This window comes from Triturus cristatus, chromosome 4_1, assembly GCF_964204655.1.
Source record: "Triturus cristatus chromosome 4_1, aTriCri1.1, whole genome shotgun sequence".
NCBI classification, from domain to species: Eukaryota; Metazoa; Chordata; class Amphibia; order Caudata; family Salamandridae; genus Triturus; species Triturus cristatus.
Genome location: NC_140585.1, coordinates 175,348,222 through 175,373,496, shown reverse-complemented (window position 1 = coordinate 175,373,496; position 25,275 = coordinate 175,348,222). Strand labels below are relative to the sequence as shown.

Sequence of the window (25,275 nt, the reverse complement as noted above, 5' to 3'; positions counted from 1 at the left end):
AGACGAAAGGGAAGTAGCACTAAACCCACGGGGTACAAGGCTGGCTCTCAAGAGTAAGTTCACGAGCGATCCGCTCTACTAACAAACAATGTGCGTAGTGTCAGGAAATTTTAACGATACCAATGCAGGATGCCGTGAAACTGTAGACGCTCCTCCGATAACGCTACCTGGAACCTCCGGAAACGAGAGCAGCCGCTGCCGCTGATACCAACAAATCACGAACACTCCCCTACCGGCCGTACCGCGCTAGATCCAGTCAGCAGGCAGGGGCTCATGGGAAATGTAGTCAGAGCCTATTTTACCAGGGAATTGTAGTTCAGGCAGGCGCATAGGCTAAACCCTGACAGTTTCCACACAATGAAATAACGTTTTGCCCTTTCTATAAAGAGGCACACCCACTTAACACATAACTTTGTTAAACATTCAAGGCCCCATCTGGTATATTATGTCTACATCCTATGACCATTACCCATATGTTTCTATTGCCATTATTTTGTGCTTGTGTTCTCCAGTTATGAACCTGTGCTTGTGGGACTGTTAGGCCTGCAGTGTACTTCTTTGTATTCTCCCAGCGGGATTGCAGTCAGGCTTATGAAGTGCGTCTATATTGCCACCATCTTCGGGGGCCCTACTGAGTTGATGAGCGTTATGCTGCTTGTTCATATCTTTGGGTCATGCATTGGCATTCTTGGTTTGAGTGAGCCCCACACTGTTTGGCTTTGACTCCTGGAAATGGTGGTTTGGCCTGATGACTCTCATGGATTCTCTGACTATCCATTCGGTGATTCAGCCTCTTTTGCCTTAGATCTCTACCTTCTGAAATGTTCATCCAGGAACAGGTCTGCTTGGTCTGTGGCCTGTGGTTTCCACTTCAGGCATCTGTGTGTGCACTAGGGCTAGGTGTAATTTTAATTACTCCGGTGTAATTGGAGTAACTTGGAAATGATGTGTTACTCTTGTGATGTCTCATCGCTTAACCGATTCTCCCATTTGGGAAAAATGTGACTACTAGGATCATGAGATACGCGGAATATATGTGAGAGTGTGGGTGCTCGCATACATTTTTGATGAACACGATCAGAATGTTTGATTCAAGAACACAAGTGGCAGTACTTTAATGCTGGAAGTCGCAGGTCAGCATTTCAAGAAAATAGTTTGCTCAAGCGTCCAGAAAATCAATTTGAAATGCAATTTTGATTTGAAATGTTACCCAAGAGAACAGGTTAAGTATTTTTGTCAGCAAGAAAGACACTTTTTTTTAAACAAGAAGGAAGTGGTAGAGACTGGAAGGCTACAGTACATATAGCAGCATCCTCCTCTTCCTGTCCTGAAGACTTCTCCCTCTGCTATGTCCAGCCCTTTTTCACTTTGATTTTGATTTTGGAGAGAAAGCACCACTCTCCCTCTTTGTCTACAATCTCTGCTGTATTTCCATCATTGCAATCTTAGGGCCAGATTTATTAAGGGATTGTGTTGATTTTTTGTTACACAAGGTGTCACAAAGGTAATGTAATCCCTAAGGTACCTTTGCGTGGCCCTGCATTGCTTGATAGATCTGGAGTAATGCAAGGCTGTGAAAGTCTCGGCCTTGCATTAATCTACCCTGGGAAGGCATTCCATCGAAGGAGTGTGAGTGTCCAGATGCATCCACCCATGGATCTTTTCACATTTCCAGATTTATCAACACTGTTAAACCTGGGAAAGCTTCAAAATGGTATGTCTTCACAGGAGATGGGAAATAAGAGGAAATATCTTCATTTCCCCTAGTTTTTCCCTCTTTCTAATCCTGCTGCATTCTGCACCATACGTAGAAAGTGGAAAGTTACTCTGAGGATTGTTTTTCTACAGGAAGCTATACTTTCCTGCACAAAAACAATCCTGCCTACAACACAGGCAACCTTGCACTATAGCCCAAGGGTGCCTGCATTGGCGCAAGCAGCACATTGTGACCAGCACAAGGAGAGGACAAGAATGTGCCCTATAATGTTAAATATTACACATTTCCACCAGCTCCCTTCCCCGCATTGCAGCACAGCAAAGTGACTTGATAAATCTGGCACTTACATTTTTGGGCCAGATGCAGAACTTTGTTTGAGGGAGGGCGTGCACCAGTATTTTCAGTTCCATTTTGTTCATTTGATATTTTGTATCTTTGTTGGTGGGTGGTCTTGAGCCTGGACTGGAGTAAGGGGGCCATGTGGTATTAGCTTTTGTAAGGGGAAATGTAAGCACTTTTTTGATGTTGGAGGCCCAGGGTTAAATATACTTTTGCTCCATTTTCTTGTGTGAGTTTTTTAATTTTGTACTAATTTGTTTAATATTTTACTTTAATGTTATTATACTGTTTGGGGCCTAGTCTGCCCTCACTAGGCCTGAGGTGTATTTTTGATGTATGTTTCAGTTTTTAAAAAACATTTCATTTTTTTGTGGATAGCTGCACATTAAATGCAAATAGCAAAATATATATATTTTCTTTCTTCTGCATGTCCCTGTTGTAGACTTTGGAGCAGATTTACAAGCCACTTGCGTCTTTTTTGCACCACCGTTGTGTCACTTTTTGTGACGCAGCAGCAGCGTAAAAATGCAACTCATTTACAACGTGACACATCTACGGAGATGCGTCACGTTGTAAAGCCCTGCGTCACATTATATCTGCGTCAAGTATAATGTATGCAGGGTGGGCGTTCCAACGCAAAAAAGCCTCGTAGAAGTGATGCAGTGAAATCTACAAGATTTCACTGCGCCACTTCTAGGATGCCACTGCGTCAAATTCTTACGCCTGCTTAAAGCAGGCGTAAGACGTGACGCAGCTCATTGAGGATAGGCCTCCCATGGCATTGCTGGAGTTGTGTCCTGCTTGTGACACGACTCCAGCAATGCGTGACTTTTGCGTCAACAGATGCGTCACAATTTCTGACGCATCTGTCAATCCTTACGCCATGGTGCGCCGTATTGTAAATACGGTGCGTCCATAGTGGCGCAAGGGTTTTCAGAGTGGCGCAGAGAAAGTGACGCATCTTTACAGATGCGTCACTTTCTTGTAAATCTGCCCCAATATCTTTACAATTCTGTGCCTTGAGTTCTACCAAACACGTTTCTCAGGGTTGAGCAGGAAGGAGCACCAGGCATGACAGGGCAACTGTCTTCTTTGTTCTCAATGCCTCTTTCCTTGCTGGCTATACAGTGGTAGCACATTTGTTTGGCCAGTGTGTGTGTGTTTACTATAGGCTGTCATGTATTATTTTGTTCTCCATGCTTCTTCCTTGCTGGCCATCAGGTGGAAGCCAATTTGTGTTGCCAGTGTACAACTGTGTGTGTATGTGTGTGTGTGTGTGTGTGGTCACAGTGACCGTTTTGACTTGGTTCCCCCATGCCAACCTCTTTGTTGAACATGAGGTGACCAACATTTTATGGAGCCGGTTAGTGTGTGTGTGTTTGGTGGCCATTTTGTCTTTGTTTTCCTTCTCTTCTTCAGTGGCCATATAGTGAATGGGCGGTGTTTGCTTCAATCAATCCCAAAAAAGTGGAATATAGAGATAGAAGCACAGACTGGCTGCACAAAATGCATGAAATGGAGGTTAGTTCATTCTAGTGTTTGTGGAAGCTCTCTTCGCAAAGTCAGAGTTATTTTGCCAGAGTGGATGTGCAGTGTTGCATCCTGAAGCGCTGCAATTGTTTGGAAATGCTATGAAGCAGGGTGCTCCTCAGTCCTTCCACCTGATGATGGACAGATGCACCAGTTGTCAAGCAACAGATTATATGTGCATCGCTGCACAACGTATCTCGTTCCTGGGTGTTAGGCAAAGGCTGGCTGCTGGGCTCACTGCAGCTGAGGCTTTTCAGTATACTCAGCAGTATGCAAGAGTTACGTTCACAATGGAGAAATTGCATTTGGCTACCAACATCTTGGATGAGTTTAATAACAAGGTCTATGTTTAGCTTATACCCAGATGTCTCACAGTTGGATGTGTTGCCACTGACAATGACAGTATTATAGTTAAAGCCATCATTAACCTAATGGTGCAGGAATCACTAAAAAGAAAACATAGTCAGCAAATACTGGTTGTCTGCCAATGAATGTGCACTCATTTTAGTCATTCACTCAAAGCCCATAAGCTATTGACGGTCCTGCTGCTAAACTGTATGTAAAAACCATTGTACAAGAGGTGCCAGCACAGTTGAACTCAACCAACTACATGCTAAAACACAGGTTTGAGCAGTACAAATCTATCCATGCTTATGTTATTCAAAGGAGAGGGAATGTAAATGCCAACATTATGACAATAGAGGTGGATGAATGGGGGCTATTGGACTGATACAAATGCTACTTCATTTTGAGATTATGACATGGGAAGTCAGCCAGGTTGAAAGTACCATGGGCCAAGCAATCCCATTCTTGCATCTGCTACAGGAGCAGTTGAAAAAAGGTGGGACAAACGTTCACCATTGTCAGTGAAGATTCCTTCTTTTGGACACCAATCAAAGGCTGCAAAAACATGTGACCTCCAAAGACTACATCTGCGCCACAATACTAGAGACAAAATACAAAAACGCAGTGGGCACTTTCATTCCTTTTACCAAAATGGCTGTCTTACTTTACAAAATTTGGATTGTCAGTCAAGGGACTGATTTAGAAGAAGAATAACAGCAAATTCGAAGTGAGAGCAGACGTTCTGAAGTGCAGCCTTCAATCTCCCCACGGGTAAGTGCTGTTGGCTCACCATCTCTGCAGCAGCTTCCAGCACCATTGCCAGCTTCTCCAAAACCCACACCAACAAGTTCACAGCTAACCTCTGCAATGGGGTGGTTTCATTCAACAGGAATTAAGTCAAGTGCAGAGGTGCAGGCACAGCAAGAGGCAGCACCAATGGCAATTCAGAATATGTTCCAAGACCATTTTGATTACCCAACTGAGGTGTACCTGGACCAGAAACAAATGACCATGGCAAGAGGGCACAGTAGCCAGATCTCATAAGGCTTACAATAAAGTATCTTATGTGTCCAATAGCCAGTGTTTTTTGTAGTGTTTTTAATGCAGCAGGTACAGTTATTACAGCCAGAAGGACCAGTCTCTCACCACAAAATGTGTGGAGATTGGTGATGATTAAAATGAACTAACACTTCAGTCCAAAGGATTATAGCACTCCTAAAACAACTGAGGATGATGAGGGCAATTGGTCTGACATCTCAAGTTTGGTCACTGTTATCTTCCAAATGACCTCCGTAAGTTTGAGAATAAACTCTACTTTCCAGACCAAAAAGTCAGAAGTTACAAATAGTCCTCCCTCTATGATGCAGTTTGACTCTTCGCTGCTGGGTGTGCCTCTTGGTGTCAGGTCAGTCCTTGTGCTCTCCTTGGGGAGTGACTTTGGCGTGTTCCATGCTTTGGCTGTTATGGGCTGCGCTAGTATTATGTTGAGTCTGTTTCTTGTCCCCCATATTCCTCACATTCAGTCCATTGTTGACAAATCTCATTGAGTTTTCTGGCTTTTTTCTGTATGTGTATGTGAGAAAGATCCTATTTTTTCTCAGTCAACCCCATATTTTGTGGACTGATGCTACTGGTTTTTGACTCTGCACACTGGGACACTGCTAACCAGATCCTGTTGCATGTGCTCTGACCCATAAAACATGAAGGAATTGGCTAACTCCTTACTGGAATGTTTAACCTTCCAATAGGCAACAGTATATTGTGTCAAAAATATGTCCATGGCATGGACACTTAAATGTCACCTATATAATAGAGCACTACTCTTTCATCCAACATTGAGACCAGACAAATATAACTCCAGGTGTACCACTGTAGTCACGCTGCTGCAATGTGAAACGGGTAGATTGTGCTTTCAAAATAACCCTTTTGACAGGAAGATACTTTCCTTTTTAAATGTTAATGAATCACCCCTATGTAGATCTTGTAGATCATAAGGCAGATTGCCTTCCATTTAAGAGTGGAACATGTTGAACTTAAAAGTTAGCTTGTCCCTACAGTGACTAGTACCCAAAAGCTATTTTCAAAGTAGCCAGGTTGGCTGGCTTGTCCACAGAGAAACACTGGCATTCTAGTATTTCAGGCTATGGACCAGCTAGAAAAATGTTTAAACAACTATATTTAATATTTATTAAAACCCCAACTCAATGGTGAAACTAGATTTTTATCAAATATTGGAGAAAAATAACTTTTAGAAAGTAATTTTTTTCTCTATCCGAATAGATCAGAGGCTAATTTGCATTAAGCCTCTGTTAGACCTGTCAGCCCTAGGGTGGTCTTTCCCCAAACGTTTTGTCTGTTTTTTGTTGGCATTCGGGCATGATTAAATTTGCTCACACCTAATTGGCCCTTTTAATATACGTTCAAGTCCCTAGTTAAGTGGTACAACATGTACCCAAAGCCTGTATAATAAATACTGCTAGTGGGCCTGCCTGCAGCACTCATTTTGTGATTTCCCATGTCTTTTTGCTACTGATCTCCTGTTTTTGACTTTGTGCTGGATTTCGCTTTTGCTGGTTTTAGGACTCTGGCAGTTATCACTGTTGACTAGCACTAACGTGCAAGTGTTCCCCGAGTAGATTGCATATGTACTTGGTTATCCATGATTGGCATATTTAATTTAGTAGTAAGTCACTACCTAGTAAAGTGAACTGTGTGTGCGCAGGGCCTGTAAATCAAACGCGTATAGTGGGCCTGCAGCACTGATTGTACTGCCCATATTATTAGCTCTGCAACCATGTCTCAGACCTGCAGTGTCTACAAGTGCAGTTTTAAACTGCCATGTAAAGCTGGCAAGTGCACCCACTTGCCAGGCCCAAACCTTCCCTTTTACTACATGTAGGGCACTCCTAAGATAGGCCCTTGGTAGCCCTGAGGGCAGGATGCAGTGTATTTAAAAGTTAGGACATGTACTGGGGTGTTTTCCATGTCCCGATAATGAAATACTGCTAATTTTGTTTTTCACTATTGCAAGGACTGTTTCTAGGAGCTGCCTTGTAACATCTTAGAAGTGTAACTTCCAATTGGGATCAGATAGCGATTTGCAGTTTGGGGCCTTTGATCTCACAATTTTTGAAAATACATCTTTTAGTAAACTTTGTTTATAAATTGCATGTTTGAAAAAGCCACTTTTAGAAAGTGGGCATTTTCTTTCTTATCCATTCTGTGCCTCTGTCTACCTGTGAAATCCACATATGGGTTTGGTTTACAGTTTGGCTCTTGTGAATTCACTGTAGACAGTCACACAAAGGGAGCTGAGGTGTGCATTGCATATTCTGATGGGCTATCACCAGGCTGATGCTAGAGTGGTGCAGCCATGGGCCGTGCAGGTAAGAGCTGTGGGGCTGCATTGGGGGATTCAACAGACGATCACTAGGGAAAATTATATAAATAATATTTTTTTCCTCGTCGTCATCTGTCAAAATGTCTTCCACCTGGCCCCACCGCCCCACTGCTCTTACTTGCAAAAACTTATTTTGTAGCCCCTGAACTCCTCTGCTGGGTGTTCTGACCTGCCAAGTGGTGCCAATTCCAGTTCTGCATCATTCGCGGTGGCTTTGCTGCTAAGAACCAAGAAAACCAACTCATCGGCTTCCAGCACCTGTTCTCATCCATGCATCGCTGCAGAGGATCACTGCTGCCTGTACCAAATCTGGGGTCACCGCTCGTTGACAATCTAAACGTCGGCCTCGACAACATCACAGGCTCCAGTATCAGAAGAATCACCGCAGCATGAGTTTCGAGCACTACACTCCCTAAATCTGGGATGCATCACTCAAACTTTGATGCAGCGACCAATTTGCAGATGTGGAATCAACGCAATGCCTGTTTGCTGTTGCCGCATTGAAGCAGCGTGTCTGGATTTTCAATGCATCATCAACGCATTATACCTGGGTGCCAATTTCTCATAGACACGACACCGCAGTAGGGAACCAAGTAAGGAAACCAATGCATCATCAGCCCTTCCAGTAAGGAACCTATGCATCACCTTTCCTGAATGCCAGGAATGTTTGCATCACTTCCCCTGACAACTAATGAATCAACACATCACCTCCCCTGGGCGCAAGGAACTGATGCATTGCTTTACTTTTCTGGCATCTAACCTCCTCTGCACCTTGCATTGTCTTTGTTTTTTACGCATCCTTTGTGCTAAGAGTAACACATCCATAGATTTCTATGGACTGAACTGATTGAACCTTTGAAAATTTATATCTTTATTGGTGTATGTTGTATTCTTGTCATTTTGGTCATGTTTTATTCAGATAAATATTGGCTATTTTTATAAACTGTGTGAAAGTGTTTTCACTGTGTTACTGTGTGTGTTTGTACAAATGCTTTACACATTGCCTCAAAGATAAGCCTAACTGCTCGTGCCAAGCTACCCTGTGGTTGTGCATGGTTATCTTGGCTGTGTGACTCCCTGGCCTTGACTAGAATACAGGTCCCTGCTTGGAAAGGTGCAAACCTCTGCTAACTAGAGACTCCAATTTTAAAAAGCTACTCACCTTAGTAGCTCTTTAAACATATCACGGGCCTGATGCTGCAGCCTGTGTGTGAAATTGGTAACTGCCATTTCAACCTACTTTTGTAATGCTTGTAATGCAAGTCACCCTTAAGTAATCCTTAAACAGTATTTAGGGCAGGGTGCATTTTATTTAAATTGTAAGACAAGTATCTTGTAAATTTTACATGTCCTGATAGTGAATGAATACAAAATGTGTTTTTCACTACTGTGAGGCCTACCTCTCCGTTAGGATAACATATGATTACCTTATCACAATTTTTATGCGATAACTTTTGTTAGGGAACAGGTAGGAATGCTATGTTTTGGCTCTAAAGAATTGCAATTTAAAATCATCTTAAATGGTAAAGTGGAATTTTAAGTCACTATCCTGAAAATGCGACTTTTAGCAACTTGGCCTTTTCTTAGCCTGGCATTGGGTGTCTGCTGCCCGTCTCCTGGGTCACATGACTGGGTCTGAGTGGCAGTTTGACTTTGTGTATTCCTCTCAGACAGTGTAACAAAGGTGGACTAGATGTTAGTAGAATGGGCTGGCTTGCCAATGTGAGAGGGGTGGAGTGGTTCCCTGCCCCACTTAGATTTCAAAGGAGCTGCCTCAGCACACTCACAAAGAACTTCACACTTGTCTTTTGCCACCCATGAAATAGTGGGGCCTCTGCAGGAAGGAAGGATATTCCAGAACCATCTGGTGGGACAAAACTGCAGACATTTCAAAGCTGGCACTAGGTTTTAAAATAGGACCCTCAGATCCATTCTTTAGCTCATTCCTGGACCTGTGTAAGACCTTCAGAAGGCCTGCTTTGTACTTCAGAGGACCTCCCTGCTGCTTTAGGCCTGCTTTGTATCTCAAAGGGCTGCCCTGCTGCTACCAGAGTTCTGCCCTGCTGCTTTAAGCCTGCCTTGTACCCTCAGAGGACCTCCCTGCTGCTTGAGGCCTGCCTCAGGACTACCAGAGTGACTCACAATGCCAATTGGCTAGCCTCCTGTTTTGAGCTACCAAGCCATAAAATGCTCCAACAACTTTTAAATTGCACCTTCGCCTAGCCTGAAGTGAGTCCTGACCCTCCAAGTGGTGTCTACCCAGTCCTGGACCCTTGGAAGTGGTGCTAAATGTGGCCAAGCAACCAAAATCCAAAAGGTAGAACATTTTCAGCCAAAAAGTGCTCTAAGAACCGAGAGCAGAGCGGGATCTACCTTCTTGTTGAACCACCCAAGGTGCATTGCCAGTTAGCCTGTCTTTGCAGTAGCTCCTGCTACATTCTTCTCTGATGTAGTGAATCCTCTTCAGTGACTTCTCTCTAGAAGGGTACCTGGCCTTGTTAAGCCTTTGTCAACTTCCACAAAAGTGACATAGTCTAAATGCAGAAATCTTCACCACAACTCCCTGATGACGACTCTTCCTCCTCGGACACCGCCAGCTGCTTTGTCCCACTGAGCTATACTTTCTCAGACATTTCAAAATTTCAAACGTAAACTGAGACCAGGCCCTATCAACTTCTTGTATCCAAACCATGCTCCATTGCGGTCAGTCATAACTTTCAACTTTGCTCCAGTCTTGCACGACTTGATGTTCGCACTTCTGTTGCCGATTTGATCTTTTAGGTGCTGGATTTCAGTAAAAACTGTAAAAATGCTTAGAGCCTGTTCTAGTAATTTCATTATTGTTCTTTTGGTGTCAAATAAGTTCTTATATTCTACTCTATTTTTCTTAGTTAGTTTGGGATTTGTCTTGCATTGTGTTTTCATTTTATTATTGTTTGTGGGCTCCATAAATACTTTACACATTACCTCTAAGTTAAGCCTGACTGCTTTTGCGCCAATGTACTGGAGGTTTAGGCACAGGGAAATGTAGTGACTTGTTGTGGCTCACCCAAACTGTGATTTTGGTTGTTGCTCGAGAAATATTCATATCTCCCTTATTCAAAAACCCAATTTCATACACTCTCCACAAAATTATAGAACTGCCACCCATCCTAAGCTGGACCCTTGAAATACCTCAGAGCTAAAAGTAGCTAAACCACAAAAATGTAAATGAACTAAAATGCAAAGCCGGGATGGCTGAATACTTTCTTATTTACTTAAAGTAAGAATGAATGAGCTATCCTCCCCAAATAAAGTCACTATAACAGCAGCACAGATTTGCAATACCTTAGATGCTTATTTTATCAACAAAATTGATTTAAAAAGAGTTTGTATCACAAAATCTTTATCTAATTTGAACTTGCAGGAAGAGGATAAGAATCCCTACGGACTCACTATGCTTAGTTGTTGGGAGTAAAACCAGCTTTGTGGACTGATAGGGAGAGCCAAATTTGTATCCCCTACTGACCTATGTCTTTTCCACATGTTAAGAAACATAGGGAAGGTTATTGAAGCTCGATTTTTAAAGGTCTTGAAAACCTCTATCCTCCAGGGATCAGTTCCTAAAACTTCCAAAAGTGCACGGGGGATCTCTCTCATAAAAGAGCAAGAGGACAATCCTAAGGTAATAACAATTACCATCCCATCTCTCTCATTCCTTATTCAACAAAACTGTTGGAGGCACACATGGTGCGGGAACTCTGTGACCACTTGCAAAAGTCCCATTACTTAATGCCACAGCAAACAGGTTTCCATACAAGGCACATTACTGAATCAATGATAAAAGCAGCAATGGATGATCACAAGCTTGATGAGGATGTGGCTCAGATATCTGCGTTGCTATAATTAGATCTTCCAGCTGCCTTTGTTATGGTCAACCATGAGATTCTTGTTGACTGCCTGGAGATAGCAGTGATTAAGGATATGGCATTGGTATTGGTTAAAACATGTTCTGCAGGATCGTACTCAAGTAGTGATTCTAGGTACATTTGTTGCTAGATCTACCCAGATAATATGTTGAGCAAAAAACTCTTCTCTCACCCTATCTGTTCACTGCATATGAGAGACCCCAAATTAAAGGACCCCAGCACCAGGATGCCACTTTGGGAGTGGCAGAGTACTTAACAAGCAAGTAATTCTATTTTGATTTGGGATATGTGAATATATTTTTAGAGCCTGCTGGTCAACAACTATGATAATATGATAGTAACACAGGTTTTACTCATATTTCTTGGATGGTTCTTGCTTTATTTGATAATCAATATATGATGTAATATATCATAGTGGCAGGTGTATTGTCAAATCATGTATTTTTTTCAATTTTGGGGAGCCATAAAGTGTCTTGATGTAGTTTTTTTATATTCCATGTATGTTTGATGTTAATCATCTTATTAAGACTGTGGGCCTCATTGAAAAGACCCCTGCACCGTTTGAATGTCACTTTTAATGACAGGTCAGCAGTGCCCACTCAAGGACCATATCTACAAGGCCACATAAGCCACCCGGCATGGCTTTTTATGGCCTTGTAGATTTGGACTGAGGCAATGCAGCACAAGTTGCTGTGTTGCCTCACCCTGCTTTAGGGAGGTGTGCCATGGGTGTTACACTGGGTGTTCCTACGAAACACCCATGGCATTTGCGGCATCCCCAGATTTACAAGATTTCGTAAACCTGAGAATGTATCAAAAGCCTATGCCTCCCCAGGTGAGGTGTAAGGGAGGCGCAGCCTGAAGAAATGCCTTTATTTCTCCTAATCTTTCATTTTATATGTTTGCTGCATCCTGCAGCACACATAGAAAGAGGAAAAATCCACTTGTGATTGTTTTTGTGCCGGAAGGTGTACCTTGATGCACAAAAACAATCTTACCTGTGCCTGCGTTGGCGCATAGCAGCCCATTGTGTGCCAGCAGGTAAAAAGGACGGGAATACAATATATCTGATAGATACGGCGTATTCCTGCCCTTTTCTTTTGCCGTAGGGCAGTGAAGCAAGAAGGCTTGTGGGGTTGCTCTATAATAAAAGCTTGTAAATGAGGCCCTGTATATATCTGTTCATTACAGCCATGATGAAGTCCGTCTAAGAATGAAATGCACTAGCTGAGCTGCATTTTGTTGTATGAAGAATAAAATCTATTTTGATACCACAGTATGGCTCCAGTTTCATTTTGGGTTTAATGAGGAATCGCTTGTTTGATGGGCAGGGCTGAAAATCAGAAAAAAATGAACTTTCAATGACTCGTTTATTTATTTTTGAGCTTCCTTATGTGGTTTTTTTTCAGTTTTTCTTATATGTGGTTGTTGGACCTGATACTCATCAGGTAGCATTTCCCTAAATGTTTTGCTTTTTCTACCTAAATTATGCTGTGTGAATTTGTGCACGTCCTTCCTGCCCATGTTGGGAAGTGGTGTTGACTCGATGTTCTTTAACATGGGTTGGTCTATCATTACAGACCGGTGTGTGTGCACTGGCATTTTTAGTGAGTAAACTCATGAGCAGCCGTATTAGTTAAACCCATGCCCAGTCTGTCATGGCAGACTGGTGAGGGCACACTTGTACCGCTGGTGCTGAGGATTATATGTTCAACATGCCATTGCAGGTAAGTGTGCAAAATATCGCACGTGAGCCCAGGTAGTAAGGAATACCTGTGTGTGTATTCACTACCTATGAGGCGTGATCTTCCCATAATGTTAACATGGGTAAGTGATTGACTCTTTTTCTGGCTGCAATAGTGGATAGCAATGTAGCAGCCTAATGATTTTGACTATTAATGGATTTGTTGTGCCAAACCCTTTCCAGCAGTGAAGGTGATGTTGGCATAACTCGCTTAGAAAGCCACTTATGAAATATGGGCATTTTTATGCCCTCAGAGTCTCATGTGCCATGGTGCCTGGTGCCAGTGGACACCAGGTTTCAGGGGAGCACATCTGTGCATTCCCCAGCAACAGCCATGAACCATGGGCATACAATGATAACTACAGACCTCTACCATTTGCGGGTGGGATAGAATAGGTAGGAGAGCGAGTTTTTTTGCATTTAGCCTCTCGGGCCGTATTATTACTCCACTAAAGATTAAGATCTACATTCCACAGCCCCATGACAGAAAGGCTTACAATTTAGGGGAGACATCTATGGTTCAAAGGAAAATCCTAAATCACTCCTAACTTGAAAGGCACACATTAGTATAACTAGGGATGCCATCCTTCATCAAAGAGTGAGAACCGAACTGTGTGATGCACATTGCCAGAGGACTCTGTTGTGCACATGGAAGAGTGCTGCCACTGAGTGCTGCCACTGAGAGGGGCAATGTACCCTTTCTGAATAGTGGCTGGCCTGGGTTTAGACCTGCTGAAGTGTGGCTCCAAGGGCCCGTCTGTGGCTCTCCTGTTCTCTCGGAGATCTCAGGGACATCGAAGATCTCCCGTGAGAGACCTGCACCATCTTCCTTACTTCCGGAGGGAATGGCTCTCTCAAGTGCCCACATCAGATACTAAATCCTAACAGGTAGCATGGTGTGAACTTGGAACTAAGACATGTGCCTGGAGACAGGATTCTCCAGTGCTGAGCCCAGAAATCCTACCTAAATCTCAGGTGTGTGGTTGCCGTATACTAGAAACCCTGACAGTCATAAGTGTCCTGCTGGTGGTGAGCGGATTCACTCGTTGCGCAATTGAAGGTGGCCTGCTTTGTCGATCGTCCTGCATTTCTCTCGTGCGATACGTAGATGACATCCTTAATGCATGCAGTGTCCGATTCACAAGGTGTGACCCTCGAAGGCGGAGGTGTACTTGTAGAAGGACCACATTCTAGCTCATGCGGCTCTGCTGAACTTGTACCTGTGCGTGTAAATGAACTGGTCTGGTGTAACTTGATCATTGTGCTCCAGACAAGGTGCCTCCTTTCCCAGGGAGGTACAGAATCTGCAACTCCTAATTATGTGTGACTGGAATTTCCTGATGCAACCCATATCTCCTGACATATTGGTCAGGGAAATGTCTTCCCCTCGTGCAGCTCCCTCGTTGTGCCGCTGCCCCCAGCAACTTCTTGCCTCGAGGTAAAGCTCCTGCTTGCGCCATATCCCTGGTGGTCCAGTGGGAGGGCCTTGTTCTTCTGCTGGTCCACTCGACCAGCCTTTCTGTCTGTTTTCCCTGCTTTTGTTTGTCCGTGCCTAATTGACCTTTTTGTGCTGTTTGTGCCTTTGTCTCTTGCATCTTGTTGTTTTTTATTCCTTTGTGCCTGTGTATTTGTGTGACTCTGTCTCATGTGCCTTGTTGCCTTTTGTGCCTTTTTGTCTCAATTTTGTGCCTTTTGCCCGTCTTTTCAATGGTGCCTTTCTCGCCGCTGCTGCCCCATGGCCCCTCCCCCTACCTGTTCCCGCCCTCACCTCACAGCTGCTCTCCCTCCCCTGACTCCTACTTAAGGGTGGTGCGCCGCTGGAGCACTAACGCCAAGCCCATCTGTGCCCGTCTGTGACCAGACCCTGACGAGCGCCAAAGACCCTGGTCCTTTGACCCCCCACCGCTACGATTCTGCAAACCTCGATGCACTCAACCAAGGAAGAAACAACAACTGCCAGTTGTTGACACCAAATACTACCCAAGCCAAGTTCTCCTTCCGACACTGCCGCCGCACCTTCACCCACCTCCGGACCCCTACTGCTACCGCCAACCCACCTGATGCCAGTGAGCCCAATCCCCTGAGCTGCATCCTCCTTAGACCTTGACCAATGCCAGCTCCGCACCTGACATTTGAACTGGCACCCCTGATGGCTGCAAGATCCAGAGGAAAGACCACCCAACCACCCTGGAGGTGGACTTGCCATTGCACACAAAACTCCCACCGACTCACAACGGCAAGCTTGAACCAAATATCATTTCCCATGGAACACCTCCACTTCCAGATCCATATCAACCCCAGAATAACTCTACACTGAACTCTCACCTACAGACCTCCCGGACCTCATGCACCGTTCGTCACTGCCATCGCAGACATCATCTCGCCCCACGCCTTCACCTCCATGGACTACACACTTCTCAGTGACCTGAATTTCCACCTCAACAACCTCCACTACCCTCCTGGATAACCTCACCAACATCTGACTGAAGCAGCTTGTCACCACCCGCACCCACAAGGCAGGATACACCCTCGACCCCATCTTCACAGATGGAAACCTCATTTGCTTCTGCCACACCATGCAACCCCTCTGAATGGACTATCACTGCGTCCACTTCTCTTTCTCGAAACCAACTGCACACAAACCTACACCACACCCCCAGACAGAAACTGGAGCAAGATCAAGACTGTGCGTGATGACGTCATCACGCACAGTCGGCCTCATTAGGAGTCGATGAAGCGACCGTGCAGTGGATGCGCGCATCGTGCGTGCCGCTGGCGCGACGAAGGGGCAGCTAAGGAAAGCCCGTCTGCGCCCGTCTGTGCCCGAACGGGACCAGGGGCCAGGAACCCTGCTGGTTCCAACAATGGAAGACTCTGTTATACTCCATACAAAAGTAAGTGCAGGCACTCTATACTTCCTGAACATAATGGTTTACAATGTCTCAGCTGTGGCTATAAATCTGCCCCTCTTTGCGGAGGTCTGATATCCCACTGAATAAACAGGAGCTCAAAATGTTTCTACTTAATTGTCGCTCCCTTCCTAAACACGCGCTAGAAATTCATATCCTGTTAGAAGATGAAAAACCAGATATTTTATTCCTCACAGAAACGTGGTTGAACAAAGAGTCGGACTATGCAACTGTGCGAGCCCTTTCACCTAACTATGCAATACAGGGACTAGATCGCGACGCTGGTCGGGGAGGGGGTATTGCCATTATCTATAAGGATGATTTTAAATGCCGCATCACCACTAGCCCCATACCTGACTGTGAAAGTATCTTGTTTTCCATCCGGGTATCTCATGTCTCTACCCTGTCAGGTATCTTAATATACCGTCCCCCAGGCCCTGATGGCCAGTTTTGTCAGACCATGCCAGAGATTGCAGCCAAACCTGCAAGTTCCCTGCCTAATTTTACCTTATTGGGAGACTTTAATATGCATTTTGATAACGCACAACTCCCCCAAATAACAGACCTTGTTGAAGGGTTAGTGGCTTTCCAGCTTAATCAAAAAGTCCTAGGCCCAAAACACAACAAAAGCCACATATTGGACCCTATTTTTTCGAATATTCAAACTTTAGTTACCTCTCAACGTATCCCACTGCCATGGTCTGACCATTTCCTGCTCCCATTTACTTGGGTTATGCAGGAAATGAGTCTACCTGCGAGGGAAACTAATAAGCTCATCCGTACCTGGTCTAAACTTCCATGGGATTCATGGGAGACCAATTTGGAAATCACAAGGCCAAAACCCCACCCAAATTGCATCATCGCAAAGGATATATTTAATAGTTGGTTACAGTCCTCAATTAACATCATCCTCCCCAAAAAAGAGATACCTATAAAAACAGGAATTAATAGAAACCCTGGTATTCCCCCGGACTCCAGAAACTTAAACAAAAGTGTAAAATATTGGAAAGAAAGTGGAGAAAGGACTTCTCACGCAACAAAGTTAAATATAGAGAAGCCATAAAACACTATAAGTCAGAAATAAAATCTGCGCAAAGCTGCTACTATCAAGACAGAATTACATCGGCTGCAAATTCCCCCGCAAAATTTTCCATATTGCAAAATCACTCTTCACCTCCCCGGCCCACTTATAGACTGTAGATAATTCTCAACTCCGATGTAACCAGTTACCAGAATTTTTTCTGCTAAAATACAAACCATCTATACGTCCCTCTCTTTGCAAAGAGACCGACCGATGATACCTTCAACTGATTTAATAAAGGAACAGGACCTGTTAGAGGAATTCCCCCCATTGGACCAAACTTCCTTAAAAAAGATCTTGAGTCATCTTAAATCTGGCTCACCAATAGATCCAGCTCCACCTACCATTGTAAATAAGATTAGTAAGACCATCTCTCCAATCATATTAGACCTGATTAATACCTCCCTTTTCACAGGAACTGTGCCTCCGCTGTGGAAACAGACGATGGTCAAGGCCCTGTTAAAAAATCCTAATCTGGACCCGGAAGACTGGGCAAACTACCGACCAATATCTTTGCTGCCAGGTATAAGTAAAATTGCTGAGAAGCATGTGAACTCACCCCTTTTGGGATTCCTTGAAAATAACAACCTGCTTCATCCCTCACAGACAGGTTTCAGATCACAGCAGGGTACAGAGACCGCACTCCTGTAGGTAGTGGAGGAAACCAGAAAAATCATTGACGGCGGAGGTTGTGCGGGAAATATCTTATTAGACCTGAGCGCAGCCTTCGACACAGTCAACCATCTGCTCTTGATTAGTAGACTCAAAGATGTAGGATTTGCAGAAACGGCACTAAAATGGTTACAGTCTTTCTTAGAAAACAGAGTCTTCTCAGTCTTTGAGGATGAAATTCAGTCCAAACAAGTGCTCCTCATATGTGGAGTTCCTCAGGGATCTGCATTAAGTCACACCTTATTTAATGTCTACATGAGCTCCCTGGCGCATATAGTCATTCCGTTTGGGGTGCAGATTGTTACTTATGCGGACGACACTTAGTTAGTCGTTTCCCTGAATAAAAATGACAACTCTGGGTCGGCCCTAACCTCCTGCTTAGAAAAAGTGGCCAGATGGATGGACACCTCATATTTGAAACTTAATGGGACAAAAACTGAGATTATGCTTTTTGGCAACACTGCTCCCCTCAATATAGACTCCTTTTGCCTAACTGACTGGGCCCTCCTCCTCCCCTGAAAAAGCACATAAAAAGCCTAGGAGTCGTGCTTGATTCTAACCTAGATTTTAAGGAGCAAGCTCGCAAAGTAGCAGCCACATGTTATGGCCTTCTGAGGATGATCAGGAACATTCTTCCCTTATTACCTTTCTTGGCCAGAAGGCTGCTAGTACAAGCACTAATCCTGTCACAACTTGATTATGCTCACGCTCTATACCTAGGAACCCCACTTTCTACAACCAAAATACTACAGACAGTTCAAAATTGTGCAGCCCGGTTGCTCCTAAATGTCCCGAACCGGCTCTCAGCCAAACCTGCTCTGGCCTCTCTGCATTGGCTTCCAATCCAGGAGAGAATTCCGTTTCAGGCTATGTGCATTGCACATAAAGCACTTTCCGGAAAGGATCCCCGATGATTCAGGCGATGATCCATCCCTACCAGCCCAAAAGAGCTTTAAGATCAGAAAGTAAACACCTGATGACAGTTCCAAAATCTAAACAAATGAGAAGTTGGAGGTCGTCTTTTTTCATATAACGTTGCCAAAACTTGGAATCACATCCCCCTTCACATTAGTTCACAACTAAATCACATGAACTTCCGTAAGCAGATAAAAACCTTCCTTCTTCCCTGAATTGTCTTGCATCAGGTATCTGCGTAACCTTCAGCGCTGGGAAGCCTACGGGTAACCAGGCACTCTACAAGTGCTTCTTTATTCATTCAATCATTCATCACTGAAGAGCACCTCAACTCTGCCCTCCTCCACCCACCACAACTGACGCCAACTTTGCAGACCACTTACTCCACCGATGGCTCACCAACTGCGCAAACATGCTCGCCCTCCTCCAGAACTCCAACAGACAACGGACCTCAAAAGCCACATGGTTTACTGCTGACCTCTTAGAATCCAAGCGCACTTGCCGGCAACTCGAGCAAGCATGGAGGAACAGCAAAACCTCAGAAGCAACACCACCAACTCATCAGGTCCACGAAGAGGAACTTCATCCAGGACAGAATCCTCTCCAACTGCCGCAACTCTAAGGAACTCTTCAGCATCATACAAGAATTCACCAAAACCCCCAGTGAAACCTTGGACGTCCCTCCCTCCCAGGATCTCTGCAACAAACTTGGCTCCTTCTTCCATCACAAGAACAGGACTCTCTATGACAACTTTGACGAACAAAACCAAGGCACGGACACACCAGTCACCAGCAAAGCCACCCAGCCAACCATCACCGCCTGGACCCGTCACCACAGAAGACACCACAAAGACCATGAGGAGAATACAATCAGGAGCCCCCACTGATCCCTGCCCACCGCATATCTTCCACAGAGCCGCCTCTGCCATAGCACCTGAACTACTACGTACAATCAAATGCTTCCTTGAAACAGGCGCTTTCTCCGAAGACTGCAAACATGCAGAAGTCAAACCTCTCCTAGAGAAGCCCTCCACAGACTAACCTACCTCAAGAACTACAGACCCATCTCCCTCCTTCCCTTCGCCACCAAAGACACTGAGAAGATCGTCAAGAACCAGCTCATGAACTTCATATAATCCAACTCAATCCTCAACACTTCTCAATCTCGATTCAGCAGCAACCACAGCACAGAGACTGCTCTCCTAGCCACCATAGACCACATTCGCACTCTCCTCGACAAAGGCCACACTGCAGCACTTATCCTACTGGACCTCTCCGCAGCCTTCAACACCATGTACCACTGTACACTAGCCATCAGACTCCACGCCGCCAGCATACAGGGAACAGCCCTAGACTGGATCTGCACCTTCCTCACTGGCTGAACAAAAAGAAACAGACTCTCACCTTTCCTCTTCGAACCCACAGAGATCAGATGCGGAGTACCCCAAGGTTCTTCACTCAGCCCCACACTATTCCGCATCTACATGGACCTGCTAGCAACCATCGTCAGAAAACAGAGACTCAGCATAGTACCTATGCCGACAACACCCAACTTATCCTCTCCCTCACCAAGGAACCCGACATCACCAGACACAGCTTCCAGGAAGGAATAAAGGATGTTGCATCCTTGATGAGCAGCAGCTGCCTGAAGATCAACTCAGAGAAGACAGAAGTCTTCATCCTCGGATCCACCCTCTCCACGTGGGATGACCTGGCGGCCACGTGCCCTCAGCAACCCCCCACACCCACCGACCACACCCCCAACCTCACCATCATATTAGTCTCCTCCCTCACCATGAACTGACAGATAAACACGGTATCTTCCACGTGCTTTAACACCCTCTGCATACTCTGCAAGACCTTCAAGTGGATCCCCGCAAAGCCAGGACGACAGTCACCCACACACTCATAACCAGAAGAGTGGACTATGGGAAAGGCTCTCTATGCCAGAATTAACTAATCTCTATTCCACATACTCCAGACCGTCCAAAGTGCCGCTGCCAGGCTTGCCCTTAGCATCCCATAACAAGGCCACATCACCCAACACCTCTGAGACCTCCACTGGCTCCCCTTCAAAAAGAGAGTGACTGTCAAGCTGCTCACTCCTGCCTACAAATCCCTCCACAACACTGTATCCCAATACGTCAACAAAAGAATCTCCTTCCACACCCACAAGGGAAACCTCTGCTCCAACGATCTTGCCCTGGCAGAAATCCCTCACATCCAGAGAGCCAGAACGGGAGGAGGAGCCTTCTCCTACATCGCGGCCAAGACCCGGAACAAACTCACCTCAGCATCAGACAAACCCCCACACTGCAAGTATTCAAGAAGAGCCTCATGACCTGGCATTTTGGATGACTCAGAACTGCCTGATATCCCCTCCAGCACCTTAAGACCCTCACTGGTGAGTAATGCGCTTTCCAAATCACTGATTGATCAATTGATCAACGTGCACCAGTCCCAGTGACTCATTTCATGCAGAACTTGCAACTCATCGTGTTTGAGATCTGAAGTGTCTGGTGTGACTCATACCAATGCGTACAAGATCCTGTGCCAGGATTGCTTGGGCACAAACTGGATCAATGTTTACTTGTCGAGGTGCCACATCCTATCGAGAGGCTCTCCTGTATTATTCCTCATTTATCAGTTGTTCCCTTTTTGACCCTCAATGCGGCTGACTTACGGCCCTCACCTCACATGGCCACTCTCAAAGAAATCTTGCCACCAGGTAGTAGCAAGAGAAACTGACTGGATTGCATGAATGCTTCATAGACAGTTCGGAAGTGGGCCAAGAGACTGCGTGACTCTATTGTGTTTTGAGACCTGTGGGTAAACTCTGCTTGTTTACGACTAACTCTTAGTTAAACTTGCTACATATTCTCGCCTGCTTCCTGAGGATCCAGACTAAAGTGATTTTTTGCTGCGTGCAGCCTCATGTCTTGGAAGTGGGGTTGGTTATTTACCATCTGGGGGTATGGGTCAATTGGGGTTAGTAAGAGGGTGGAGGGAGGCTGGGGCCACGTTGTCTGTGGAGTGTGTTATCCATTGACATGCTGGGTACCAGTGGCACCACATTAGGTTGCTGAGTGTGTATGTGTGTAACAGTATTCCATACGGACTTTGCTGGTTACCTGTCAAACTGTAGAGCAGTGCAAAGGGAGCGAGTGGGAATAATAGTGTGCAGTCTCACTGTGATTCATGACACAGGCCGGCGCCGCAGCATTATATTTTGATTCCGTGCGAAAAGCACAATACATCTGATATTGGATTTTCCTGCATTGCTCTGTCCTATGGTGCTGCTAAAAAGTGTTTTTGTTTCAAATATGTATAAATTGGTGATATTGCTGTGACCTGGGGTGTACCATATAACTGAGTGGGACTGTATTATCAGGATTGTAAGGGTGGGCCTGGCTGGGGCGGCATCCCTTTGCGTGTCCTTTTTTATGATATTCATTTTTGTAATATTTCCATTTGCATTTTAATCGTATTTATCCATTTTTATTTGATGGTCTGAGTTTAAGAGGAGTCATAAAATTGTATAGTTTCCACATGTATTTAAGTGAGAAACATGCATACATACTCTGATGCCTGTTGCGTTTTAGCAAATTAAGAAGTCAAATATAACAAATTATTACACCGGTAAGTAAATATTAGTAATATATACAAACATATGTTAACATATGCTGGTATTTAAGGGAACCTCATCTTGTTTTTAAATCCCCTGGATGTCTATCTGCTTAGCAGTTGGTCCTGAATTCATAAAGAACAACAGGGAGAGTCATTGATAAGAAGCCCAATTTTTTGTATTTTTCCACTTTTAAAAATAAATAAAGACAGGAACCAGTCTATTTTCTGTCTGTATTTATCTGTAAAAAAATCTGAAAAAATGATCTATATCCCATGTTGCGATTTGCTTTGTTTAAAAAAAAATAATAATACTGTTTGGTGCATGTTTGCATCATGCTGACACAGCCCTGTACCAAATTCCCATTTCCAGGAACCACCTTCATGATGGTTCCTGCCAATGGTTTATAAATCACCACCAAAATATAAATCAGGGGCTGCTTGCTGATTTTTCGGGACTTGGCGATGTACAGCATTGTTCAGGTGCTGGACATCTTGGGGCAGGTAATGGGGAACAGCAACCATCCTCTCTCTTATCGGAGGTATCAGGGATGATAGCAAGGAAGGGTTGTGGTGGGCCAGTCCATGTAAACTTGGCATGGACCAGTTAGATGCAGGAGGGCCAATGGCCACAAAACTTTGGGAGGGGGGAGACATGAACAATGGGTGGTGCGGCCGGAACTTCATGTGCAGATGGTTGGAGGGCATGCAATAGGTGAAGGTGTAAGTTATAGATAAGTGGCACTTGCCCCCTCCTTTTGTCCTGAGTGGTCCTCTGTAATGGCAAACCCTTTTACCCTGACTGTTCTTTGACACATTTTCTAGTCTCTGCAAGCATTATGGTACTTATAGTGCTCAATGTTCACATTCAAATGTTGTTAAAGTGTTCAGTTAGGCATTGTGCTACCCTGCCACAGAGAAATGGGCAAGTAATTTTCAGTTCATTTTTACAGTTATTTACTTTTCAATAATCATTGGTAATCAACGACTGCGAATTTTGTGGTTTTAGCAAAAATCAGAGAATAGTATTCATACCTTTGTGGGGTGAGGCTGGCAGCATTTGGTCAATTTTGGTTTCATTCCACTTAGAAAACACCAATGATAGTGAGACGTGTCAGAGAACAGCATTGAGGAAATAAGGAGCCTTAAGTACAATGCATGCATGATCAATGTAAAGACACACACTTTTACTGTGACAACAACATGCATAGACCATTTGCCTATACTGCCTTTTAGTGGCAATCATAGGCATGTTTGTACTTTACCAGAGAGCATTTAATGAATACAACATAACTTTATGATAAGCAGTTTCTACCTGATCACTAAGTCATGTCTTTTCTCCTTTTCATTCTGTGCTGTGTCTTCATAAAGCTACCCAAATACTGCAAGGCAGTGACTTGTACCCTTTCTGGTTTCCACATTGATTCCTTAATAACTGGCCATCTCAAAAATCTGAACATCTTTAATCCAGTGAAGGAGGACTCTGCTTCTTAGTCTTCTGATACTCTGGGGATACCTGGAGACCTATTCAACTGCACAATCCTTTATTTTAACATCAAGCAATGGAAGGTGGGAACCAAACATGGCAGAGGGAATTCATTCTCCTGGGACTTACTGATGAACCACACATTCAGGCTTTGATTTTTGTGCTGTTCTTTATGATTTATGCTGTCACTGTGCTGGGCAATGCTGGAATGACTTTTCTGATAAGGACTGATTCCCAGCTCCGGTCACCGATGTACTTTTTTCTTGGTAATCTATCATTCGTAGACTTATGCTATTCCACAGCAGTAACTCCAAAAACGATGGCAAGTATTATCACCTACAACAAGGCCATCTCGTTTGCAGGCTGTGCTGTCCAGCTCTTCAGCTTCTCTTTGTTTGCATCCTCTGAATGTTTTCTCCTCGTTGTAATGGCCTATGATCGATATGTGGCCATATGTAACCCTTTGCATTATTCAGTTGTAATCAATGGATATGTCTGTGCACTGCTAGTGTCTGTGGCTTACAGTGGTGGCCTCCTCCTAGCAGTCATGCATACTGCCTGTACCTTTAGTCTGTCCTTCTGTGGCTCAAATGAAATCAATCATTTCTTTTGTGACATGCCCCCTCTCTGGGAGATATCCTGCACTGATACCTCAAGCAACCAAGTGCTTATCTTTGTCATTGCCACCTCTCTTGGTGCTACCTCCTGCTCCATCATTATGACTTCCTATGGTTACATCATTGCCACAATCCTGAAGATTCGCTCATCTGAGGGCAGACGCAAGGCTTTCTCCACCTGTGCCTCCCATATTACAGCTGTCTCTATCTTCTTTGGGACCATCTTCTTTATGTATCTGCGACCATCATCCAGCTATTCTGTCACACAGGATAAGGTGGTTTCAGTGTTCTACACAGTGGTCATTCCCATGCTCAATCCACTTATTTATGGACTCAGGAATGAAGAGGTCAAAGGAGCTCTCAGGAGACTTGTGCATTATGGTAAATAGATTGTATCAATTGATAGCATGAACATGAATTAAAATGGGGTGTAATGTGTCAAATAGAAAAAGGAGTTTCTTTCTGCCAGTTGGTAAAGTTTAAAATGCTATTTTAATATGACAATTGATTTAATGTGTTCTTTTCCTCATTGTTACCAGAGCTGATAAAATTAAAACAGCTGATCACATGTAGGAACCATTGAATTAAGAATGCATGATAAATAATAACTTGCAGGACCCAGCATTTGAGAGTTTCGCCCCTGTAGAACAATCCATTCTAATACTTTTAAAACTGTTTTTTAATTAAATTTGATAGCTGACAAATAAAGAAAATAACAAACAAATGCCTTGACCCAGCCCCCACTTATCTGTGACCAGTTCTTTGACCAGTTAAGGCTCTTTTTGACCCAGCGTCTGCCTCACTCAAGCAGCTTTTTCACACCTCTTACCTCTCTCCCTCTCTCTCTCTCCTACTCATTTTTTCTCCTATCCCTTTTTCATCCGCACTCTTTCTAGGCTTAGCTCAGGTTGTTTTTCTCTTGCTTGAGCCTGCTTCCTCCTCTAGCCTTCAGTGAAGCTATTTTACACTTTTCACCTCATATTTTGCC

General features: G+C 44.3%; 1 protein-coding gene across 1 annotated transcript; it reads left to right on the top strand.

Annotated features, from left to right (window-relative positions):
• Nucleotides 1-23,746: 23,746 nt before the first annotated feature.
• On the top strand, nucleotides 23,747-24,676 carry LOC146853838 (olfactory receptor 5AP2-like). The gene has a single exon (XM_085650410.1). It carries the CDS (start codon nucleotides 23,747-23,749, stop codon nucleotides 24,674-24,676), a length of 930 nt encoding a protein of 309 aa, XP_085506536.1.
• Nucleotides 24,677-25,275: the final 599 nt, after the last annotated feature.

Bases quoted from the DNA above. Each gene is read 5' to 3' on its own strand.
- LOC146853838 (XM_085650410.1), top strand. From the start codon at position 23,747: ATGGAAGGTGGGAACCAAACATGGCAGAGGGAATTCATTCTCCTGGGA.